At 32.7% G+C, this 22,770-nt stretch overlaps 3 protein-coding genes across 6 annotated transcripts; 2 read left to right on the forward strand and 1 right to left on the reverse strand.

Annotated features, from left to right (window-relative positions):
- The first annotated feature begins 2,547 nt into the window (after positions 1-2,547).
- LOC123699943 (transforming acidic coiled-coil-containing protein 3-like) lies at positions 2,548-5,511 on the forward strand. Of its 3 annotated transcripts, none has more exons than XM_045646991.1 (2): positions 2,548-2,839; positions 2,974-5,511. In XM_045646991.1, the coding sequence occupies exon 2, from the start codon at positions 3,045-3,047 to the stop codon at positions 4,005-4,007; it is 963 nt and encodes a 320-aa protein (XP_045502947.1). In that variant the 5' UTR covers positions 2,548-2,839; positions 2,974-3,044; the 3' UTR covers positions 4,008-5,511. The 3 variants fall into 3 exon arrangements, with proteins under 3 accessions (XP_045502947.1, XP_045502948.1, XP_045502949.1); XM_045646992.1 differs by having other exon boundaries at positions 2,553-2,694; XM_045646993.1 differs by having other exon boundaries at positions 2,557-2,694; positions 2,977-5,511.
- On the reverse strand, positions 5,505-8,134 carry LOC123699942 (probable cardiolipin synthase (CMP-forming)). The gene is made up of 5 exons (XM_045646990.1): positions 7,471-8,134; positions 7,255-7,392; positions 6,676-6,891; positions 6,259-6,354; positions 5,505-5,926 (listed from the first exon to the last, which is right to left on the reverse strand). Exons 1-5 carry the CDS (start codon positions 7,876-7,878, stop codon positions 5,774-5,776), a joined length of 1,011 nt encoding a protein of 336 aa, XP_045502946.1. The 5' UTR covers positions 7,879-8,134; the 3' UTR covers positions 5,505-5,773.
- A 1,096-nt stretch (positions 8,135-9,230) lies between these two features.
- On the forward strand, positions 9,231-22,718 carry LOC123699941 (zinc finger FYVE domain-containing protein 26 homolog). 2 transcript variants are annotated; one of them, XM_045646987.1, is made up of 17 exons: positions 9,231-9,301; positions 9,616-9,760; positions 10,061-11,708; positions 11,940-12,058; positions 13,456-15,171; positions 15,260-15,358; positions 15,452-16,264; positions 16,388-16,662; positions 16,901-17,041; positions 17,924-18,048; positions 18,672-19,087; positions 19,219-19,689; positions 19,935-20,160; positions 20,541-20,841; positions 20,925-21,059; positions 21,421-21,547; positions 22,072-22,718. In XM_045646987.1, exons 2-17 carry the CDS (start codon positions 9,695-9,697, stop codon positions 22,240-22,242), a joined length of 6,849 nt encoding a protein of 2,282 aa, XP_045502943.1. In that variant the 5' UTR covers positions 9,231-9,301; positions 9,616-9,694; the 3' UTR covers positions 22,243-22,718. The 2 variants fall into 2 exon arrangements, with proteins under 2 accessions (XP_045502943.1, XP_045502944.1); XM_045646988.1 differs by lacking the exons at positions 9,231-9,301; positions 19,935-20,160; positions 20,541-20,841; ... (1 more) ...; positions 21,421-21,547; positions 22,072-22,718 and adding an exon at positions 19,803-19,916 and having other exon boundaries at positions 9,418-9,760.
- Positions 22,719-22,770: the final 52 nt, after the last annotated feature.

A 22,770-nucleotide genomic window follows, 5' to 3' on the forward strand; every position in this document is an offset into this window, starting at 1 on the left:
TAAGACTTTTATTTCTTTCCTTTTGATAGTATACGGGTACTTACAGTCGACAAAAAACGAAAGCGCAAATCAAATTTGACGAAAGTTCCGATTTTTCTGCTGTTTTCTCTTGGTTCTAACATAATTTCATACATTTCCTTTCCCATCAGGTTGCCTGGTAGAGATTGCTGCTCAGCAACAAGGCCGCCTCTTGTACAAACTATGCCTTTCTCTTGTATTTTAATGTTATTTTGTCCTAATTTTTGTTTATGCAATAAAGTGTTATAAATAAATAAATAAATAATTTACAGTAACACCACTGATTAACACTTTCAAAGTTTGTGCGGACTGTGGGTGTGTTATAAAACCAAAAACGTTATACTGATAACGAGACAGTGTACCAAAAAATATTTGTATTGATAAAATGTGAGCTATTGCTATACGTTCAGGTTTGCTTTCTCCATATAAGCGGTAGCTCACCATAAATTCCCATTGAGGGCTTTCCCAGCGGTAAATGGACCTCTTCTAACGTTTTGACAACTCAACCAATCATTTATATATTTTCTGTGTAACTTATATTTGTAGAAATGGTAGTTCGGGTTACCATGAATTTTGTTTGACTTTGCACTATCTCACGAATTATGAATCGGATAAAAAATTAAGAATTTAAAAGTGAAACCCTAGCACGTAAGAGATAAGGCTGCATTACGATAAAAACTGTATTATTAAGCTATGTATGAAAAATTTAACTTACGGTGTTTACACTTTTACGGTAAGATATGTAATACACTTTGTTTTAGTTTTTTTTACATTCATTAAGTTTAGTAGTTAAGTTAAGTAGCATATCATCAATATAATATGTACGGGACATTTACTCGTTCCGTTTTCATTATTCAAGCAATTTGTCAATTTTGTTAAGCCATGGTCACCTCATTAGAAAGAGACAAGTTGGGAACAAAAATGCTCTTATTCGGGCCATTTTTTAAGCCATGGTGCACAGTCTAATTAGTACCTACTAAGCGTCTTTGTATGAAACAGACGTTATTGAAACCATTTCTCAAACGAGTTTACTTAGTTTTCATCTTTGAAATCGATCCAAGAAATGATTGTTTCTAATATTGGAGCAAAGTTCCATAGTGCGCGGTGCGATGACTTAGGGGTCTAGGCGAGTGTCATGAAAATTTCTCACGATAAAATAGTAATATTGGCTATTGCAAAAGTATATTAGCATTCCTTCACTATTTCATTTATCATCATATTATACACTAGCTTCCGCCCGCGGCTCCGTCCGTGCGGAAAAATTGAGATTTTTTTTTTCTACGTATTGTTCCGGGATAAAAAGTATCCTATTTTATGCCCAGGATAATAAGGTATAATTATACCAAGTTTCATCGAAATCGAACCGTTAGTTTTCACGTGACGCCTGAACATACAGACAGACAGACAGACAGACAAAAATTTTTTAATCACATATTTGGGCTTGGTATCGATCCAGTAACACCCCCTGCTATTTATTTTTTCAATATTTTCAATGTACAGAATTGACCCTTCTACAGATTTATTATATTATGTATAGATAATTATATTGTTCATTTTAATAATTGTTACAAGTCCTTTATTACTTATTTCAAAACCAAAGAAACTTGGTTCCAATCGAGTGATACCTTGATGTCCCACATGTGATACGTCCGACTCGACATTTATTATTATTTTTAAATTTTTCAATAATTGGTAATTTGTATATAGTATAATATCCATACTAATATTATAAATGCGAAAGTAACTCTGTCTGTCTGTCTGTTACTCAATCACGCCAAAACTACTGAACCAATTTTCATGAAATTTGGTATGGATATATTTTAATACCCGAGAAAGGACATAGGCTACTTTTTACCCCAAGAAATAGGATAGGTTTTATCCAGGAAATTCCACGGGAACGGGAACTATTCGGGTTTTCCTTTGACTGCGCGGGCGAAGCTGCGGGTGGAAAGCTAGTAATATTATAATTATTTATAACACAAAGTTCTCCGGCACATCTTTCTGTCTGTTCGACAGACGACAACTCAAAATCTAGTGCACCCTAGAGCACCGTTCATCATAATTATTGTGATTAAAATTATACTGTTTTCATCTAGAAAATAGTTAAGGACACGATGAGGATATAATTTTTTTTGTTTACACGGGCGAAAACACGGGCGGATTAAGCTAGTTCAGATAAATGTTTAACTTATAATATGTAACACTCACTATCCATACTAATATTATAAATGCGAAAGTAACTCTGTCTGTCTGTCTGTTACTCAATCACGCCTAAACTACTGAACCAATTTGCATGAAATTTGGTATGGAGATATTTTGATACTCGAGAAAGGATATAGGCTACCTTTTATTGCGAAATATGTACCAAGGGCGAAGCCGGGGCGGACCACTAGTATAATATATATTTTTAGTAATAGGTATAAGACCTTATACAGTTAATTTAAAAAAAAGTGATTATTCACTTCGAATTTAACCTGTGTCGACTGTCAGCATTTAGTCTGTGTTTTCTAAAAAGAAAGATACATTTTTTGAGTCTGTGGCACTGATGTCATCCATCAATTCACGACCATTATCTCGGGAATTTAGAATTTGTATTAAATTTATAAAGTCTAGTGTGTGTACAATAATTAACAAAAATAATTTAGCGAGTATACCTGTAAAGAACTGTAGTTTACTGTGAGTGTGATTTTTTTTGTTCAAATGCATTATAATAAACATAGCCTTTAGTTTACCATTTACGGTCCTAGGGTCATATCTTTATGACTTCATGCGTGGGATGTTTATAATTTTTTCCTAGCAGGAACACTCAATCTCAGAGAAGGTATTTATTTTAACAACGTTTATTCTATGGAAAAATAAAGGAAAACCTCTGAATATAAAATGTCGCACTGTCTTGACACAAGTGACCAAGTCCACTAATTATTGTCCTTGAAATAATTGTTACGTTATTTTCAGAAGACGATGTCGTCAGAATTGTTCCAACAGCTGTAGGATTTCTGAAGATAGTGTCAGATTGTTAAAGTACCATGTCAGGTACCGAGCAAAATATATTGAACTCAATGCAACAATTGTCTGTACAATCAAGTAACAGTGGTCCTACTGAGAAACCTACTCAAGTAGTTACACCCGCTGTTAATAGAAGTCAACCTTCATCTAAAGTGACTCCTGTTAAGCCAACTATATCTCCGGCCATTGCTACTATTGATAGATTGCTAAGTTTAGGCGCACCTATACCACCACCACCTCCCGTTATACAACGCACGGCCGACATGGATCCTCACACAGTTGAGCAGTTACGAGCTGTTAAGGAAATGCTCACCTCCCAAGAGGAAGAGGCTCAAAGTCTACGAGAAATAAATCGGGAGCTTAAAGAGCGTTTAGAAGAATGTGAAACTAAAATTAAGAAATTGTCCGAACAAAATGAGGAATATGCAGAAAAAGAAAAGGCTTTATCTCAAAGAGTAGCAGAAAAAGTTCGTAACAACAAACAAATGAGTGTTGTCATGGAGGAATATGAAAGAACTATCTCTTCACTTATTGGTGAAAGGGAAGCAGAGGCTAAACGATGGACTGAAGAACGAGTGACATTATTAAGGGAACGAGATGAGGCTGCTGCACATTTAGCTTCTATGGAACATGCCTTCAATGATGTTCACACTAAATATGAGCGATGTAAAGTGATTATACAAGGTTACAAAAGTAACGAAGAAACTTTGAAAAGAACCGTGGAAGACAATAATGATGCTATTCAAAAACTGGAAGCTAGATATGAAACTCTAAGGCAACATGCTATGCAACAGTTGAACAAAGCAAATGCAGAGTTAGACTCGGTTAAGAAAGCTCATCAAGCAGAAATTTTGAAATTAAATGCCATGTTGAAGAAAAGTGAAGTACATGCGTCATCTTTACAAGAATCTTTGGCACAGAAAATCAAAGATAATGAAGAACTTACAGCTATCTGTGATGAATTGATTAACAAGGTTGGTTAACTTATTAAAGGATCATGTTTACTCATAAACACCATCATTAACTCAGCAAATAATATTTATTTAACATTAGAGTGTAAACATAGTCTCAATCATCTGATGTTAATGATAAAACCATTATGATAATCCTAAAAAAGTAATCAAATTTTGTTACCATTTTTGTTAAAGTATCTACATTGTATTTAATGTAAAACTTTTTTTTTTTGTGCAATCAGTTTGTATGTCCGTTATTCTGTAAAATAATTTAGTTATTTAAGATTTTAACGCTTTGTGACATTTATGTTTTGTTAAATATCATATACATTATATTGTTAATATCTATGTATGTTTGGTGCTTTGCTCGCAAGTGGCCATCAATAGAATGGTCAAAGTATAATATTATAGTTTTAGCATTGTTTGGAAACAGGATAGTGATCCTGATCTCCATTAGTATTATTCATTCTTATAATTCCAGATTTAATAATATATAAATTAATCAAACCTATAACAAAGTAACTTAGATGCCATAATTTAATTGATTATATATGCTTTATACAAATATTTTAAACATAATATTAGTTTGTTAATACATTATTTCATTTATTGATTACTTACAGTAAGATTAAGATATTATAAGGCATCAAATATTATTAAGTTAAATTGGGCCCTAAAATTATGATTGTATATTGTTCTAGTCCTAAAATTATTTTTTGCTATGCTGATTTTAGTACTGCCTAGCTTGAGATTCACAGTAATATATAAAGAAAACAAATGAATATTATCTAAAAAATAATGCTATTCATTTAACATAACACAACATGTTTATTATTATAATAACAAAAAGTTTTTTAGGCCAGCTTAGAGTTAGAATCTCTATAACACATAGAGAATATACCAAAAATGTGTGTAATGGCAGATGTTTCTGTATTTACTTTAATGTATATACTTTGTGTTGTCCCTTTCTTTTGATGTCTGACTATGTATGTGTGCCTTCAACGCAGAAAAAAAAACATTTACCATCCAGAAAGTCCATTACATAACTCACAAAAAATAATTACTTATTAGTAAATGTAGGTATCATTTAAAGTACTATGCCTGTCCACCAAAAATGTTAATATTACTTAATCTTTTAGGAATTTATTGCACTGATATTTATTTTTCATGTATGGGCATCTGTAAAGATGTGGAGCGCTTGGAAAAATTATCATCATCCATAATTATAATAACATTTTACTTGTAGTACTTCTGATTTCATTTCATTCATCTTATTAAAAAAATTGAACCAGTAATAGTGACATTCCAGATTCTATTTTTGTAATGTTTTGTACTTTTTTTTGGATTTAAGCGAACTCCTCATTGATTCAGACTGATAAGCCAATGTTTTATTTTGATATTAATTTACGTTTATACCTTTGATTGGCCAATTTTTTAATTTTCTCGTAGATTAAGTATAATTTTGTACTTTCATAATTTTATGCATAAAGTTCATGTGAATAGAATGAGGAAATAAAATTATCCATATTTTGTATCCAGAGGTTTTATTTTTTTAACTCCCACAATCTTATATCTACACTAATAAAGATAACATCAATATTGTGAAAAGGCAACAATTTTCATATAAGCAAAGTGTACACAAGAACCTTATTCCATTAATATTCTCTCACTTACTTGACTATGCATTTTATCAGTATGTTATTCAAAATGTTATTTAACAATGAACGCCTATTTCTTAGATTTCATCAATCTCAATAATGGAAGACTACAAAAAATATACAATATATTTATATGAATCATAATTTCTTCTTGAGAACTTTATATGTATCTTTGCTAGTTAGATAACTAAGTGCTGAAATGACTGTTGATGTCGCAGTCACACCAAAAAGAACTTGTAAAGCGGGATGGTCCACATACCCAAATACTGGGGATGCGAGAGTTGTACCAACCTGTAAATTAAATTTCTCATATTATATGATATAATAAAATTTGTATATGATATAAAATTATTAATTGAATAAAATCACAAAATTGAATGAATGAAAGAAATTGTCTATTTCTATAGTATTAAAGTTGAGTCTTTCCACAAAAACTATATAACAGGGATAAGCTAAATAAATATATTATATTACATTATGTATACCTACAATGTACCAATAACTTCAAAAATACATACAAACATCATACAAAATGTATAAGGAATGCCCCCATTACTCTACAAAGGGCAAGGCTTAAAAATGTACTCAGACTTGTTCAGATTGTTTAATTAAAAGCAATTTACCAATAATAGTTGTATTGCAGTGTTCACTTTACTTATGAATGTGGGCGCCAGTTGCGCTGTTGCGTGTGTCACGTCGAAATAGCGGCTCAAGGTCCTCTGCAATGTCAAATTGTTTTTAAAAATATTTAAAAAAAGGCAATATGTAACAGAATAAATAACAATTTGAACAAAAGACCACAAGATTCATGTTTCATCATAATATCTTTGCAACTAAATTTAATAATGCCGAAAATTAAAGAGTTATGTGTTTCATGGTTATATTTTTATTGCTTTCTTTGAATCTACATATTAGAATTAAGTAATATTTATATTTTTAACGGTTTCCATTAGATTAGAACCTATCATAATGATCTATGACTAATAAACAACTTAAAGTGTGCACAATCATCAATATCATAAAAAAATTAAGTGACTTACTGGTGGAGGTAGACTGATATATCTTATAACAAAACCGGCTGCAACCAGAGCTGCGTCTCTTCCCACAATGAGAAGGGTCAGGGATAAGGGAATAAGATTTTGCCAGGTAAGGCATATAAATAATGTAGCAATCAAGACTTTATCTGCCATTGGATCGAGAAAGGAACCCATTTTTGATGCCTGCCCTTCCCAGTTACGAGCTATCCAGCCATCCAACTGAAAAATATTAATTTTATATAGTAAAAATATTTTTTATTAACAAAATTTTAATACTGTATTCAGTAATATTTGAATTATCCATTGAGATTAAAAATAAACAATAATTCTATAACTTAATCCTTACTAATATTATGTATGAGAAAATGTTTGTTTTTCTCTCTTTGTATCATGTTGCGATGGAGCAATTTAATGATTTGCTTTTTGTGTTGGCAGTGAAACATCTCATTCTGATAGGAATTTTGTTTATCTGTTTGCGAGTAGCCACGGGCTAGTGATTATTATAATAAAAGGAGAGTTGTCATTATAGGTACCTAATGCTTTTCTATTTTTCTTTATCTAATATTTGTCTTATTAACTTACCAAGTCTGTAATACCTGCAAATGTAAGTAATCCAAGTGCTAGGTTGTAATCGTCTTGCAAAATTACATAACCTAAATATGGAGACATTGCTATTCTCATTACACACAGTATGTTTGGAACTGTGAAAATATTTTCTCTCTGAAATTATACATTTATAATTTTAGTTTGCGTTAATAATAAGTTTAAATGTCATAATCATTTTTGACTGATACACACCTCAACAACTCCTTCAAGTTTTTCTTTAACTTTTGCTTTTGTCTCTCTTATATCTTTTATAAAACCATCTTTTTTCTCCCTTAATTTTTGGCTTGTTAATTCCTTGTGTTGTTTTAAGTCACGAACGATTTCAACGCCTTTAAGTCTAATTTTATGTTCTGTGTCTTTAATTTTTTCCCTCCTTTGCTCAAATGCATCTTTTAAAGCTTCTGCTTTTTTTTCTATATTTTGAAAGGAGTTTTTATGATCTGACGAATATAGACACACTATTGATGAAACACATATCGGATGTCTAGGATAATGCTGCTTATAAACATTTGAAGTGTTCAAAGTTGTTAAGGAACTAAATTGTTTGGAATACAAACTTTGAAGTTCTTTATACAATTTGTATGTTCTGAATCTCATCATTTATCAATACGAAAATATGCGACCCGGTTTAACTAAGTTAATTTGGACATTATTATAACCAAAAAAGTTCGCACATAGAACTTTTGCTACATTACAAGTATATTTTGAATAGTTTTGTAAATAACTGAAATAATAAGTTACCGTTCACCAAAATTTTCACCCGATTTGCAATTAAATACTTATAAATAATTTAATTTGCCTTTTTATTTATTAGATGATTGTTATGTTGACATATTTTTAACTTTTTGACATTTGGCAGCAAGGTACAGAATGTGGTACAGATGTAATAAGAATAAAAGCTCTTTGACAGATAATAGCAGATACGTACCTACTCATTTATTATGACATATTAAGTACATTTAATACCTTGTTTAATACCAACCATTTACACTAACGATAGGTCTATCGTGTATTTTCATAACTTGGGGCCTAATTTGGTAAGTTACAGCTTAATAAATGACACATATCCTGTGCACATATCAAACGCCAAGAATAGAGAATGGTGATTTTTCGGCGAAATGTAAAAGCCCCAGTACACAATGGCCCATGCTGACCCATTGCAGGCCATTGCCATTGTGTACACGGGGTAATTGTATATGATGGCGGGCAATTTTCTTTCGTGGCGCGCAATCGGGGAGTGGTCGGTTTTTTGGTCACACTTCAAAGGAATCGTGGCGTAGCGTGGCCTGTGGTGTTCACACAATGGGCCATTGTTTAGTTCTAATTGTATATTACTTGGTCTATTGTTTAGTTCGTCACCGACCGTTGACCGGGATAGGTAGTGCACTTTTTTGTTGCGTACTAGAACTAGAATTTTATTTTTATATTAAAATACTAGCTTTCCGCCTGCGGTTTCGCCCGCGTTTTCAAAGAAAAACCCGCATAGTTCCCGTTCCCGTAAGATTTTTTGGGATAAAACCTAGCCTATATTACTCGTGGATAATGTAGCTTTCGAATGGTGAAAGAATTTTTAAAATCGGTCCAGTAGTTTATGAGCCTATTCATTACAATCAATCAAACAAACAAAGTTTACTTCTTTAAAATATTATAAGTGTAGATAAGTGTAGATAGTATTTGATCGCCTAAAATGTCAGTGTCGTGGAGCAATGAAAAAACTTATAGATTTATATCAATCTGAGCCCTGTACGTCCATCGCAAGTCGCTTGGCAGGCAGCAATGAGACATGGGCCATTGTGTGAACAGCAAATGATCGTGGCCTCCTTGTGCATTGTAAAGCGTGGCCCGTAACCATTGTGTAATGGGGGCTTTAAACTTGTCATTTGTCAAATGTATGACATTTAATTTTCGACAAAATATTTTGAAGTTTGGTATTAATGTAAAATTATATTTTGGTGTTCCGTGGTGTTCCTGCTGAGTCTTGGAACTTGTGTTTATATATTTTGTGCTCCAATTTGCCTTATTGGTAAATTTTCTATATCGATAGCAAATTGATAATATTCTTATTTATTTATAATTCGTCGTATCTTCTATGTAACTTAAATCCAGGCCATTAAATATTAAAAAAAAAAAAAAATGTAACTTAAATTGTTATGATGTCACAACGAGAATAAATTTAACAACATTGTTTACAATATTTCATTAGACATTTGTAATCTTGAAATAATAGAATACATTTGCTAAACATTGATAGGTATTTGATGTTAAACACGTTACGTGCTTAATGACATTGTAATGTATCAGGTACTGGGGAAATGAATTTATAATAAAAAAGTGTAGACTTTTAATAGGTCGAATACCTCAGTCGTTTAGTGATATGCAATATATAGATAAATACATGTTCATATACTGATACAAGATGAAGGAAGAGGAATTGAATTATATGCTTCGTCTCCTTGAAGACCTAACACCTGAAATATATGATGTAAGTATACTTAATAGGTATTTTATATTCTTCTTAATTCTTGTAAAATGGTCTCACTTGAAAGCAGTCTTATAATATTTGTCATATCATGAGTGTTCTATGCATTTTTCTTTTAAATAAAATATATATTTTATTCAAAATACTCAAGTTATAACATAAGTATTCTGAAGTTTGTGAATTGAGTAAGAACTAAGAAATACATTGATCAAATTTAGATTATTGAAAATTTTTATTTATAATTCTCTGATTATTAGATAATTAAAAAAACCACAATTTTCTTGATAAAATAATTTTTTTTAGGAAATTCATAAAATATACTGCAACATTGAAGAGTCAAAATTAGTTCCACCCCTGACAGAAAATGTGGTACAATTCTTTAAACAAAATTTAAAAAAGAATCCTGTTACAACATCTTTAATTTTAAAATATCTTCAAGGAAATGTTGATACTAAGGATTCCTACAAGATTCAAGAGCTCTATGTAGAAGTATTGGAGAATGAAGTAGTTGAGAATAATCCGGATAGACTAATCACAATATTGACACTGGCTAAATATGATAATTTTTTACCCCAGTTTTCAAGTAAAATTCTGAGTTTCATAACTTCAGATACCTTCAACCAACACAGAAAACAGATTTTAATGAGCTTAGTATCACAAAATTTGCCAGAATTAATTCAATCTGCAAGTAACATTATCCATGACAAAGAGGCACAGAAGGATTTCAAACTTACAGCAGAATATATGATAGAATTGTGTTATGATGAAAAAGTACATTGGCTGCTTAAAGCTGCACAAATTTATAAACAACAACTGCACGATATGAAGACTGTTACCTTTCAAATAAATAACTTTACAAAACAATTGCTCATAATGGTGCTAATAGATCTAACAAACTGTCCAGAAACATATGATTTAACATCTCTAGTCAACCAATTGACTAATATATTCTCAATATTGGATACATATACTTCATTGGATAAACAATTACAATTCTATTTAACAGAAGTAAAAAGAGAGCTTACTTTAATCAAATTTTGTTTAGAGAACAATTGCAAAATTATGACTACTTCTATTTTTAGTCAAGTGCTGGTGCAGAGTGCTTTAACTGTTATATCTCAAGTGTGTAGGCTTTCTAAAGTGGACAGATATAAAGTCACTCAATTATTAAATATGAATAATGATTTCATATCTGAATTGAAAGTACTGAGCAATAAATCAACAAGCAAAAATAAAACAAGTGGTATAAATTGGGATATATCCATCTACAACAGTTATTGCACGATAACTAAAGTAATAGACATTATATTGGATTCATCAGAGGATTTGGCAAATCCAGAGGAGATAAATAGTTGCATGGAAGACATTAAACGTCTAGTTCTATCAATTCAGCCATTGCAAAGTTGTATTGAAGTAATTGAGAACATATTTTCTTGCTTGTTTCTGAGATACGAGTATCTGTCATGTTATGAACACAACCAAGACTTTCCTTGTGGAACACATTCAGAATGTTCATATTTTTATTCCAAAAAACAAAGCAAGACATCTAAAGATGTTAAAAGTTTGAACACTGGTTTTATGTGTAACTCTTTCATAACACAAATACTTTTGGACACTTTAAAGATATGTTTGGAGAATTTGACTGAAAAAAAGGAAGTAATAAATTGCACAGATGTGAATGTCTTGGCTAGATTAAAAAGGCTGGTAGATGTAGTGAATCACTCAATATGGAAAATGCAATTGGTGTCCACCCTCTCTCCAAATTCGAGCCCAATACAATTGAAGTTGTGTATGGATTATGTAGAGGTGGATATGAGCAGTGAGGATGAGGAACATGAGTTTGAAGTTAAAGTTACAAGGAAAAAACCCAAAGTGCGAAGGCGACACACAAATCCAAAGCCTGAATTGGAGCAAGCCATGCTCACTTCCACAATATCTGCATGTGATGAAGGTAAATTGTATAATATTGTTTCTTTTATAAATTTTAATTTTTTTACCTTAAAAATCAAAATAAGTATAGATAAAATTTTACACCACCTTCATGTGCTAATGCCTACATTCATGTAATTTATATTTTAAGTGATGTTTTACTTCAATTTTGAAGTGACAAAAAAAAAGTGTTTATTGTGTATTTTTAACTTATATTCTTTCATTATATGTTATGCAATTCACTAATTTACAGCATACAGCAGTAAAACAACATCAATTGACTTTATATCTATAATGTTAGCAAAACCCAATTGTCTGGTAGCATTAGCACTGTACCATAATGATTTTCAAAAAGCCAATCAGATTTTGGAGGTAAGTTCAGTTTAAATTTTATATTGTTCTTAGAATATGATCAAATTTTTCATAACATTTTATTTCGTAATCAGTGGGCTTATAATGAATTTCTTTATTGCCAGTTTTGAGAACTCCAGGGGGATTATTTTGTAGATAAAGCTTTGCATCTTGAATTGTTTGTTCTGGTTTGAAAAATTTGCAACACAAAAAGCAGCAACACCAACCTGAAACATAATTGTAAATGAGGGTACTCACAAAAAATATGATAAGCTTGAGAAAAAAAAATTATATTAAAATGATAAAATACCTTTACTGCACCAAAGAGGAATAGCTATAATTATGTAAATAATAAACCACAATTTAACAATTTTCCATACTCTAATTAAAGCTATTTTGTATGATAATTTCTTAGTTAGACAATCTTCATACAAATCTTTGACTGATTTTAGGAAAATCATTTTATTATCAATGATATTTTTAGATATACTGCTTGGTTCTGTAATTAGCAACAATTCCTAAATTAAATTTATAAGAGATTTGTAATATGGGAAAATTAAGTATGCACATTACTTATAATATATTTTAAATATAAAATAATAAACCGTGACTAAATTACAAACAGTATAATTCCTAAACCTGTTGTGTGATTAATAATAGAACGAATCGCCTCTTCACTATTCGATGATGAATTTTCCAAAACATATTCTATTCTGTGTTGAAGAAACTGAAATCCATAAATTTTCATAATAATATATTCCGCGTCGAGTTATCACTTCCGCGTCAACATATGCTACTTATCAACTCAATTTATAGATATTAAAGTCATTCACCCAATAATGATGGCATAACGACTGGTTATAATTTATTATGTTTACAATTTACTTATATGAGAGAACATTATGTGATATTGTTTACATTTATGAGAGCAGATATGTTATACAAATAAAAGATGCATAAAATACGCATAAATGTGTACTCCTTTCTTAATATATTGTATAGGTACTTAGCAATATATAATATAATAGATTTAGGTTCTTATTTCATTTCAATCATAAGAACATAACTATATGTATAAGTAGATAATTATATTTAAAATAGAGACGAAATACCTTGCGTTGCGTTGGAGAATTTACGGAAAATGTTAAACAGGCTGATACAAAAAATAGTGCAGGAATTAAATTAATTATATGCAAATTCAGCATGTTTAGACTTCAAGAAATAGACTTTATCTTGACGTAACCTAGGCATGTTTAAATAGATTCTTTCACAAAGTATTTACATGTAACTTTATGGAAAACTTTATGGAAACATAAAAAAGACGAATACTTACTACTGGGTGATGGTGATCCTTTGGTAGGAAGGGATCTGGATATAATTACCTACTATAAATTTTAATGAACTTTTTGTTGTTTCAGATGTTTGACCTATCTGATTCCGAAATTGCTACGGAAGTTACATTCACCGAGCAATTAAGGCATTTGATTTCAAAACTAAAGAATATCGTTTGCTATCGTGATTGTTCTCGATATCCTACCAAAGAGTTATCCGCGTTGTCTGTTGTTTCAACAGAAGTAATGGGACTGGTAGAAGGATTTTTAGCTGCAAACAGAGCACCAAACTCTTTCGATATAATCGAACTAGGTTCACGACATCCCCATTTGCAGCTTTACAATCACCAAAATTCTCCATTTATCAATGCTGTAGATATTCTAATCAGCAGTGGTCTCAATAGAGAAATAACTTATGGCCTCATTAATGTTGTGGAAAGGAAACTTGCTGAAGTAAGAAGTAGTACTGATGTCACCTCTGTGAAAAAAATCAATTATATAAGATTTGTGGAAGATATCGCCAGTGTTACTTTTGAAATATTCGGCAACACAGACAAATCATTTGACTTTGCTGATAATATATGTGCATTAATAACAGACTGTCGTATTCCCATAAAGCACAAAGAGTTCTGTAAACTAAATCAATTATCAAAAGAACTGAGACAATGCTGTTTGGATTTGGAAAATCTTGTGGTTCCTCAAAATTTTAACAAGAAAGATGAAAACCTAATGCAAAAATATCACCAAATCTATATGAATGTGGTGGCAACGTCTGATAAAGATATCTGTAATATCGCAGAAGTGACGCGAAACGGAACAAAGAAGTCTAGAATACATTATCTTAGAAAATGTTATATGTATACGAAATCTGTTTCGCAATTAGAACAAGAGAATATCCTAAAAGACTCAGCTTCGTCTACTGAAACACCTTACTTTGCAGTACTAGAGCGGCATTTACACGATATATTTGGCAAAATGATCAATAATAAAGATTTACCAATCACATTTTTGGAACCAATATGTAAAAAACTGAATGTGAATTTAATACCCAAGCTCATCCTTAATTTTTGCCCTTCCATTTCTTTAGTGGGCTCTTCAAAAGAAGCAACTGAAGAGAATTTTAATACGTTACTGCATATAGTGTTCGATTTTAAAAATCCGGAAGAAAAGTTGTTTGTTGATCCTGTTGCTGATTTTGCGCCCTTACCGCGTACTCCAGATCCACAATGTCTCACATACGTCGTGTTACATAATTGGGTATTGGCACATATCATTAAAAAGATCCATACATCGCTTAATGAAACTGATATGCAGCAAAGTATTGATGCTAGAACGAAGTGTTTAAACAAATATATGGATCTAGAAAGATTCGATCATACCAAAGTATTATTTAACGGCAACAAATATTTGGCGTCATTGCATACTTTAATGGATCTCAATAAACTCTTTACATATATGCCAAAATTAATCGAGTGTGGGAAAATATCACAATGTTTAAAAATAATAGACGCACTCTCTGAACGTCAAGTTATGAGCAGTGCAAATTTAAATAACTTGAGAGACCTAATTTTATTCAAATTGGCGACAAACTCTAAAGTTAGTCACAACTGGAAGTATTGTCAATATCTTAAATGTCCGGAATTAAAAGTTGATTTAATTTTAAATAATTTGAATTGTTGGCCAGCTGAAGGTGCCTTGGAAGTAGTTGACTATTTGCGTTTCCTTTTTGATAAAACTGCCGTAGAAGAAAACCTATATAAGAGTTGTACGGATTGGTTGATTAAAATACCTCTTTATGAGCAGGTAGTGTCATTACCTAAATACCTAGTACCTAATAGCTTGCTTTTGTTAATACATATCCTGTTAATAATTAACAAATATTGCCTTCCAGATTGCGTCCATCATGGGATGTAATCATTGGTATGCAATTTATGAAAAATCCATGGAAAACCCTGAGCAAATTGTCGAAGTACTTATGGATAGTCAACAGGTATATATAATGATTAATGTTATTAGGTGTATGTGAGTAAAATATATACTAAAATTTCGTATAACATTTAATAATTAAAATTTCTATTTTCAGTTTAAATTATGTCTAGATTGGGCGGACATACATAACGTTACAGAACATATGAAAAATTTAATAGTTGTGAACTTGTTACGACAGTTATTCGAATACTCAAATCAGGCTACTCCAGCTGGTGTCCAAGATCTACTCGGACGTCTTTCAACATCAGAAGCTTTGGACTTAATATTAGGTGAAATGTCCAAAGTCCGAAATGTAGAAATACTTGAAGTATGTCTCGAATACATAAACAATCATTCAAATTCCTGGCGTTCATTCGAAAACCTGAAAGTTGGCTTGCGAATTATTCTTGAAATGGATCCAAGCCTGAGACATCTTTTCTGGGATTTGATCGAGAAACCTATACTAATGATAGAACAGTTGTTGATGAACGGAAAACTGGAAATTCTCACGGATATTCTCAATAAAATATCACCAAATTTGAAGAACGATCCTAACGGGGACTATCTTTACTACAATATGAAAACAATTGAAACTGTGATGATATCGCAAAATTCAGTTGATTCTTTGCTGCGATACTATGCGGAAAAAGCGTTGGACATGAAAAACACACGAAACACGTGTCCCTCTCCACCAAAGCCCTGGGACGACGCATTATTACAGTCCATAGATTCAATTAACTTGGAAGGAGTTACGCGACCATTCGTAATGCCTGAACTCGTTCCCGCAAAGGATCAATGGGTTGAGGATTATACCACGGACAGGTGCATGCTGTGTAAAATATCCAACTTTTCCATGATTATTCGCCGGCACCACTGTCGTCGATGCGGGCGTCTCGTATGTCATGCTTGTTCAAGAAATAGAATGCAGGTAAACTATTTTTATACATAAAATTATGGAAATTTTGCTTACTTTAGTGATAGACTAAAAATCTTATACTGATGCATTTTTACGTGAGCTTTTTGTGTGACAATTTTCTATCCAACTTTTTAGGTGCCGACTTACCCCAGTGGCGTTAAATTTCGCGTTTGCGACGACTGTTACATTCAAACAATGAATAAGAAATCAAGCGCAGATCAAGACAATCTAATAACGAGTAGTAACTCGGACTCTGCTGCCAGCGGCATAACTTGCATGGACTGGAGTTTGTCCACGAATGCTAAAAAGAACGACGCAGTTAGAGAGGAATTTAACTATGAATTCACGCCGAATGTTACTCTGTGCTTGTCTATTATGAAAATGCACACTATTAACTTGGATTATCCAAGGTAGCATAGTTATTGAAATACTTATAATTAAATGATTGATAGAATAAAGTTTTTAATAGCATTAACTATTTCCTATTAGGTTAGGGACCTTATTCTTATTAAGTTTTTTTACATTGATTTGATTGATTGGTTTTCATATGTATAACTATTTTTGTTGTAAAAATTATTGTTATATATAATATCTTAATAAAAATACTGTTATTGGGTGTTAAAAATAATTATACTGTCCTTAACCTAGGTTCTTACTAGACCGTAGCGACGAGTTAGCCCGCGAGCTCGCGAACGGTGGGTGTGGTGACTCGCGCTGGTTGGTGCGTGCGCGTCGCTCATTGTTGCTCGCAGCCGCTGAACTTTATTCTAGGGCGCTTTCAGATAAACCGTAAGTATTATAAACTAAAATAATTAAGTTACTTATTGATATATTTCGCTCCCATTAACGTACACAGAAAATAAGACTCAAGATATCACGTTAAAAAATTGTCCGTATCAAAACTCCGCCTAGGCGTCTATTACGCAGAGTTTTCTAATGAGCGTATACACTATACAATAGATTTTGAACATTGCTGCATGGCAATAAGGTGTTAATTTCAATGAATAATATGCACTACGCCCGTCAGATATTTGACGACCGTTCAATAGGCGATTGTTTACAGCACGTTAACATTCGCACTGTTTACAATATTTTGAGATAAAATATAGTCGAATCGTGTCTTTTTGACGTGCGTATACGTATATCCACAGCTTTCCACACCATAATAAATGCAATTTTAAAACTATGTACATAAATGTTGTGGAAATGAAATAACCGATTTATTTATTATTAGTATATATGATGTATGTATATAATTATAGATTAGAGCGTTCAAACGAACAAATAAACTTATCTAGGTTTATTTGTTCGTTTGAACGCTCTAATCTCAGGAACTACTGATCCGATTTGAAAAATTCTTGTGTTAGATAGCCCGTTTATCGACGAAAACTATAGGCCTATATCATCACGCTAAGACCAACAGAAGCGGAGTACTGCGGGTAAAACCGCAGGGCACAGCTGGTAAGGCTCCGTGCAGACAGAGAGCGTTCTGCGTTCCGCGTTCTGCGTTCTGCGTTCTGCGTTCCGCGTTCTTTGTGCTATAGCTCAGCGCCGCGGTCTGACTGCGTTCTGTGTGCGCCGGCGCTATAGATCCTTCGCATCACAAAGAACGCGGAACGCAGAACGCTCTCTGTCTGCACGGAGCCTAAAATATATACTTTGTATGTAAAGGGGCGGGCGCGTGGCGGAGACGGGCGCGGCGCACGTGTCGCGCTGCCTGTCGCACGCGGAGGCGATGGCGACGCTCGTGCAGCACCAGGCGCACCACCTCGTGCCGCACCACGGCGCGCATCCCAGTTAGTGCACGTTTGTTGTTTGAATTTACTGACTTGGTAAATTGTGTTTAATAAAAAAATGTGTGCGTGTACTAGTGTACACACGTAAGAAGTGAAAATTTATGACCGTATTTTTCAAAAATAATTAACTATAAGCATGCAATTTTACATAAATACCTACGTCGAATCACGCGTGGTAGGGATAAGAAAAAGATGGCGCGTAACGGAAAAATGTTACATTACATTTTTTTCCAACCCCCGATAAAGAAGTTTCACTTCAATTAATTTGTTGTTGTGGGAGTTAAATAAATGAATTGTTTAAATTGTTTAAATTTAGTGGCCAGTCAATTTCTTATAAGAAGTTTTCACATTTCCAGATATTGTTTTTTATTTTATTTGAATGTAGTATCGAAGCCGCAAGGAAAGGTATTTTAACACCCATCTGGCATCAAGTGTCAAAAACGGGGCGGCAGGCCATCGTTACACTTGTCAACGTTCGTAGTTTAGTATTTAAGTTTACTAATTGTGAGAGTCCATTTAAAAATAAAAATTTAGCACGTTGGTCCTGGCCTTAACATTTATAAAAATCTTGCAGTATCTAGAAAGAAGGCATTGATATAACATTATTTACCCCATATTTACAGGTCAAATAGTTCGATCTCTTCTCGAAGCTGAGAAATGGGAGCTCGCATTAGAAATAGCCACCAAATCAGGCATACCACGGACCAGCGTACTCGCAGCTTGGGGTAAAGCGTGTCTCAAAGCCGGCTGCTTTAGAGAAGCCCGAAGGAAATTCGGTCTATGTTTTAAAAACGCACCAAATATATACGTGGATATGTCGGAAGAGTTAGAATATGGAAAAGAGGCATCCGAATCTCACTTTATGAATAGAAAAATGAATAGTTTGAGAAGCTCCGAGAGATCTGTTTCAATGTCTAGTATGCAGTCGGAGGGTAGGGTGCGAACAAACCCACCACTTTTGAACGAAATTATAAACATGCTTGAGGAGATGAACTATCCAGTGAATCAACAATTGTTGGATAAAGCTGAAACGATTAAGGTAAATTCTTCTTCTTTTTATATCACATGAAAACAAGCAGCATTAAATTCTCTCGACAATATTTCTTCACATAATTTTGCTAATTTCTAAAATCAATCAAAAGTCATTTTTATTTTTTTCTTATGTTTCAGACTACCAATGAGAAATTAACATCAATGAACACGAGCAAGAAGAAACTGCCACTAGCCGAACCAGCTTTAAACATAATGCACATGCTGGCCAGTGTTAAAAAAATAAAACAGGGTGACTATAGTGACTTTCAAACGGCAACCGTCCAGCCGAAAAAGTCTCTGGCCCAAGGTCTTTTACGAAGAAACAATAATCATAACGAGGCAAAAGTTGACTACCAAAATAAACGGCTGGACCCATTCTTTTATAAAGAATGTGTTTATTATCTCAGCAATTATGGCTCTCATGTAGCGAACATAATGTTTTATATGAAACACAGCAGTATGGTAGAAGTTATAAGATACTGTTATGATAATGTGGTCGATCAAGAAACGTTCACAGAATCCGTTTATATGGAATGCATGAAGAAAGATAAAGTTAACGATATGCTAAGGGCGATGATCGAAATGGATAGTACGTTGGAAATGTGGTCGGTAAGCACCTACTACACTTTTAATTATAAAATTTTATACCAAAAAAATCGATATCTACTGCTTAATTTTATACAGGAAAAAATATCTGATATAAATGCAATTTATTTTTCCAGTTCATAGTAAATTATGTGAACAGGTTTACTATAAATCAAGCAGGAGTCAAAAAAGGCACTTATCTTCATACAACTGTACTTTCACCGGATTTAGTATTAATAATTGAAATTTAATCTTACATATATTTCAAGGAATACATAATGCACGTATGCCGCACGCTCGAAATGAGCAAGCGTCTAGATGCGCTATACGCACTGCAGTGCGGTAGCGGGCAACACGCACGCGCGTCCGCCTCTTGCGCACTGCTGTACTCGCGGCCCGTGAACAGCGGCCCGACGTTCGCAACGTTACTAGCGCGGCAACACCATTTGACAGCCGCTTTACATCACTTGGGACAGTGTGTGCCGGTTGCGAATAGTAAGACTATTTTATTTAATTGATCATCTATTTACATTAAGATAATGAATATGTCGTGTCGAATTAAAACTAGATACTTGTTTATTAGTTCAAGTAATAAGCATTGAAGTGAAACTTCTTTAGCCGCGTTCAGAGTAAAATTTCAAGTTCGCGTCATGGCAATACTGTCCAGTCATGGAGTAAGGCTACGATTTTAGTATCTTTGAATCTTGTCAAAGAAGTTTCACTTCTGACACGTGTGCTCGGCACACACGCTCTTTTTTATTTTATCATGTCAGAATTTAAAGTGTAGGCAGGGCAGTTATTAAAGCATGTTTCTTTTCAAGATTATATATTATCGGTTGATTATAAAATTGTCTTATTTTATACCTTCGTTTCAGAAATAAACGATCCTAAATCGATACAATTCCACCTCGATAGAAGTACTATTGACAATTTAATGACGACTTTCTCGCGCCAAATTGAGCTAGCCAAATATTTAGCGAACTGTGAAGCATCCAATAGATTAACGGAAAGAGTCTTGAAAGAAATCATACCATTGTCGAATATGCGTAGAGAATCAGAAAGCATAGACAATAGACCATTAACGCTTTTTGGATCTAATACAGATAAAATAAAACTCATCGCAGTTGTTCTGGCTACAGGACAGTCAATCGAAAGTGGTTTTGAATTAGCGTTTAAGTAAGTAATTTTTTTCTAGTACATATAATCAACATTTTATTTCGAGTTGTTTAATTTGTTATGTTTAAATTTACATTTTTTAGGATAATAACAGAACACAAGCTGGACTCTATGAACATATACATCCACGTCGCAAAATATTTAGTGAATGTCGATAGATTTATGGAGGTGAAAACATTGGCTAAATGCATCCGCGCTTCAAAGGAAACTGCAGCCAAGTAAGTTAATAAAACGTAATCATTCCACAATACTCAAACTCATATGCTATATATTTTTAATTTTTATTATTAACTGTTCATATTTTATAGGGCCCTAGTATTAGGAATAATAATCTCTTAATTTGATAAATCTTGCTACAGCCTGGAAGAGATCGCTGATAAGCGATAAGGTTGTCTAATGCTATGTGTGTTTTCCTTTTCTTTTAATATTGTGTATTGAAATTTGTTATGGTACATAAAATTATTAAATAAATACACTTATCATTTATTATTGACATCTTCTGAAATATACTAGACCCACAAATGAGCTTCATTGTAGTATGAATATTTTAATTACCATCATCTTCTTTAAATTTTTCAGTTTAATGAGCGACCAAGTGTTAGAAGCTGGTGTGTCTGCCGTGGTGAGTCGGTGTGAAGCCCGAGGACAGCTGCACGATGAACAGGCTGAGATACTCATTGCTGATATACATAGTGTTACCATTAAGGTAAATTCGCCGGAAAAATAAACTACACTAAACCTTATATATATAGATTGAACATAAAATCAATGAGAAACTACCTGCTCGCGCTGACTGTATAATTTTTATCTCGTAGTCCTAGCGGATTTTTTTTATTAAAAATCTGTTCAGCTGTTCCTGAATAATAGGAGTTGTAAATATACATACAAAAGTGTTGTTTAAACATGATTATTTAGATAATTATTATACACTAGCGGCCCGCCCCGGCTTCGCCCGTGGTACATATTTATGTTTTCTCTACATAAGAACCATCCTCGTACTTCAAGGAATATAATAAAAAAAGAATTATCGAAATCGGTCCACCTATTCACACGTGATGCCGTGACAACGCGAAACGGTTTTTCTTTTATATATACATATATAGATTTAATGACTTCATAATAAATTCAAGGAGGACATTATTATTTATTTCATTGATCCAGTGATGCAATTTTTCGTTTGATACATAAAGTAATTAAATTTAATAACAATCATTATAACAATTATTTCAGATATCCTGTTACCTCATATGCCACAATGTTAGTAGTGCCTACATTTTGGCAGCTCGTAACGATCGTACCAACGACCTAAGGCGCGTTCTACAAGAGGCCGAGAGACTCGGCAATGACCAAGTACGGAATGCTTGCTTGAAGCGACTCACGTCCAAAAATACCAAATCGTAAATTATTTTTTAATTACGTCACTAGTTTTTGTATGCAAAGGATCTTGATTATCTGTGATTTTATAGCAAGGTGATTTATTATCTTAGTTTGTTTAAATGCAGTTGCGACAAGGTAATATTTGAATTAAGTATTGTATTGAGCACTATATAGAAATAAAGCTATTAAAATTGATCAATCTGTTATTAGTTTAAGGAATTATTGATATAATATGTTATTATTATTTGTCAATTTTTTTGTGTCTAGTAGGTTAAATTGATTGTGTTCAAAAATTACTAATATTTTCAGAAATTGTTAATTTCTGTTCTACTATAAATGGTGCAATTTCTCATTATAAAATATTATTTACTAATAATATAACATAGTGTAAAAATGTTGTGATAAACTTTGTTAAAAATGTATCAAGAAAATTAAGTATTAATGTTATTGGAGTAGATAATAAAATTTGCCTGAATAGAATACTATATATGTTTTAAATAATGTGTATGAAAATATATAATTATGTAATATTTTTAATAATAAATATATGGT

This window comes from Colias croceus, chromosome 18 (genome assembly GCF_905220415.1).
Source record: "Colias croceus chromosome 18, ilColCroc2.1".
Classification (NCBI taxonomy): Eukaryota; Metazoa; Arthropoda; class Insecta; order Lepidoptera; family Pieridae; genus Colias; species Colias croceus.